Genomic DNA, 2,591 nt, shown 5'->3' with positions numbered 1-2,591 from the left:
TTAATCTTACAGTTTAAATTGTGTGTTTCCCTTGGCGGCTCCACTGCTCTGCCCGTTTTTAGGAAGGTCTCCTTCCTTTTAAAAACATAAAAACAACGTGGAAATAAAATCAGCCTTTCCGCTCCGTTACAAAAGCTTTGCTAGTTTTCACTCTCTCCGTGTAAGTTGTGATTGCTCTGGACCTTGGACAGCAGCTGAGTGCAATTAACTGTAACTGATGGGGCCGCAGCAAAGACCATTCGCTGGGGAGGGACGCACAGTTTGAAATTGGCAGCTAGGGGGCACCAATGTTACCGGTGCGTACAAACTGAATGGAAGTCTGTCTGGAAGTCTGATTTTCACAATAAAAACCACAGTTATAGTTTTAGAGTCAAATAAAAGATTTTTGGTTTATTCAAGCGTGTTTATCTATACTTTATACCCCATTTCAACTTCTTCTTCTTTTTAAACATTATCTGTATTCAATGATAAACCAATGAGAGAAACAGTAAGCTGTGCGTCCTCTGGGGCCAGGCAAACGTCTTTGCTGCGCTCTAGAGCAGAAAAACCAGAACTGCGACCACAAAAGAAGGACTCCCTCAACAAAACTTGACCTTCAACCTTAACATGCAGGTACCCACCCCACCTCTTCCTCCCCCCTCTTCCCTAGCACTGTAACTTGCGGACGCTGCGTGAAATCCTTTTAAACTCGCGCTGTCCCTTCTGCCAGCGCTTCAGAGAGGTGATGACCAGATGGCCATCCATCTTCTGGCCCATGACGAGGTATGCGGCGTTGATGTCGTCCATCTCCTCGCAGATACACTGCAGCCCGTCCTTCAGCCACAGCGCCGTCTTCCTGAGGTCTCGCTCCGTCACGCCGTTCACCATGTAGATTGCCTTGCTCTTCGTGTCCGGCACTATTTTGGTGTCGCCGTTGATGTAGGCGATCTCCTTCACTTTGATTTTCAGAGCTTTAGTGCATGCAGAACGAAGAAAGAGAGCGAGAGATGAAGGAAATGCTCACTTATGAAAGACGTGGGAAATCCATGCAGGGGTGGAGGCCTAACTGATTCTCCTCTTCATGCTGCCCTGAGACAACTCGGCGAGCTCTCAGGGGCCCCTAAGCTATGCTGACCTTGATGTACTAATGCTCTGATGCATGGGTTGGGGAGACTTACCAAAGTCATTTTTGCAGAGGTTCTCAACAATTTCGTTGTCATTTTCATCAGTTTCCTTGCAAGCATCGCACACCCTGGGCGCTGAAACGGGAATCAAATGAGGCAAATATTAAAAAATGATTTGTGCATTTACTAAATATACATGACTAGAACACATGCGTCGATTTTAATTTTTTTGTTTAACTTTTTTTTTATGAAGCTGCAAATATGTGTGAATTTTGAGCCAGTGTGCCTCAAAGTGAATTTGGGATTCATGCAGAATGTTTGCGCCTGGTTACCCTCTTTGGTGGCTGGCGCAAAGCTGTCGATGCTTGCAGGCGGTATGCACAGGTCATTGTCGAGTGGGAAGCGCTCGCAGTCCAGCATCTTTGGCCACGGAAAGCCAAAAGCGGACATCACGGGCGCGCAGCCGCGCTTGACGTTTTCACAGAGAGACCTGCACGGCTGTATGGGCTCGTCCAAATCGTCCAGACAGACCGGAGCGAAAAGAGAGCAGAGGAACTTTCTCGTGTCCGGGTGACACTGTTTCTGGACCAGCGGGATCCAAGACGACGCTTGCTGCAGTACTTCGTTCATGGTTTCGTGTCCGAGCAGGTTCGGGAGGCGCATCTCCGTGTACTCTATATCGTGGCAAAGCAGGAGATTTGCAGGGATTGCCTTGCAGTTGTTCTTCTTGTAGAATAGTTCATGCTGGCCGAAGTTATACAGTCCGTGGATTGCTTGCAGGCAGGGCATTGTTATCACCCACAGCACCGCCACGGTCGGAGTCAAAGCTCTCATGCTGTCTGGTGTATGTGAAAGTTTCAGGCTTTGGACGGAGCTTCTGTCAGTGGCAGGCTTCTACTGTGACAGGAGGTTTTCTTCCCGGCATGTCTGGGAGGAGTCTGTATAATATGCGCAAAGACCTCTTCATTCAGCACATTTGGTTTTCCTCCTATCAGGTGAACCATGTGGACAAATTTGTCTTCTCGGTCAAAGATCCCCCCCCCCCCCCCCCCTCCCCGCGAAATTCTTACTCCTTTGGGGCGTAGAGGCATTTTTGATTTCTAATTATGGCTCGTAGTATTTTATCACCAGTCGCTTTCTTGACAGCTTCCCTCCCCCGAGTTAATCTCTGGCTCTCCGTGGAAATTAAAACAAATGCGTCTGACAGGTTCCCCTCATTACGCCCAAATCAACAGACATTCATCCTGAGTGATCCCCCGTTTTCTTTTCTTTTTCTTTTTTTTGCAAATAGTTTAGAAATGTCAGTAGGGGCATTTAGCTCAGTTCACTGGAGCGTTAATTTTCCATCATTAGGAGTGGTGAAATCCTCCGGGCAGGTCTGCAGGTTCCATACCACATGGTGAAATATTGTTTGCCCTGGTGTGAGAAGCAGACCTGCACAAAGCACACCCAGGGGTGAAACCAAATCTGCCTCCTCCGGCACTGCAG

General features: G+C 48.1%; 1 protein-coding gene across 1 annotated transcript; it reads right to left on the bottom strand.

The window, feature by feature from the left end:
- Positions 1-362: 362 nt before the first annotated feature.
- Positions 363-2,113, bottom strand: sfrp2 (secreted frizzled-related protein 2). Its single transcript, XM_026169339.2, has 3 exons — positions 1,436-2,113; positions 1,158-1,238; positions 363-950 (listed from the first exon to the last, which is right to left on the bottom strand). The coding sequence occupies exons 1-3, from the start codon at positions 1,935-1,937 to the stop codon at positions 646-648; spliced, it is 888 nt and encodes a 295-aa protein (XP_026025124.2). The 5' UTR covers positions 1,938-2,113; the 3' UTR covers positions 363-645.
- Positions 2,114-2,591: the final 478 nt, after the last annotated feature.

The sequence above is a fragment of the Astatotilapia calliptera genome, chromosome 6 (assembly GCF_964374335.1).
Source record: "Astatotilapia calliptera chromosome 6, fAstCal68.1, whole genome shotgun sequence".
Taxonomy (NCBI): domain Eukaryota; kingdom Metazoa; phylum Chordata; class Actinopteri; order Cichliformes; family Cichlidae; genus Astatotilapia; species Astatotilapia calliptera.
Note: the sequence above shows the minus strand (reverse complement) of the source record. Positions and strands in the feature narration are given on the sequence as shown.

Coding starts and splice junctions, on each gene's coding strand:
- sfrp2 (XM_026169339.2), bottom strand. CDS start 1,937: ATGAGAGCTTTGACTCCGACCGTGGCGGTGCTGTGGGTGATAACAATG. Junction 1,239..1,435: donor TGCGCCAGCCACCAAAGAGG/GTAACCAGGCGC, acceptor TTCCCGTTTCAG/CGCCCAGGGTGTGCGATGCT. Junction 951..1,157: donor CCTCTGCAAAAATGACTTTG/GTAAGTCTCCCC, acceptor CATGCACTAAAG/CTCTGAAAATCAAAGTGAAG.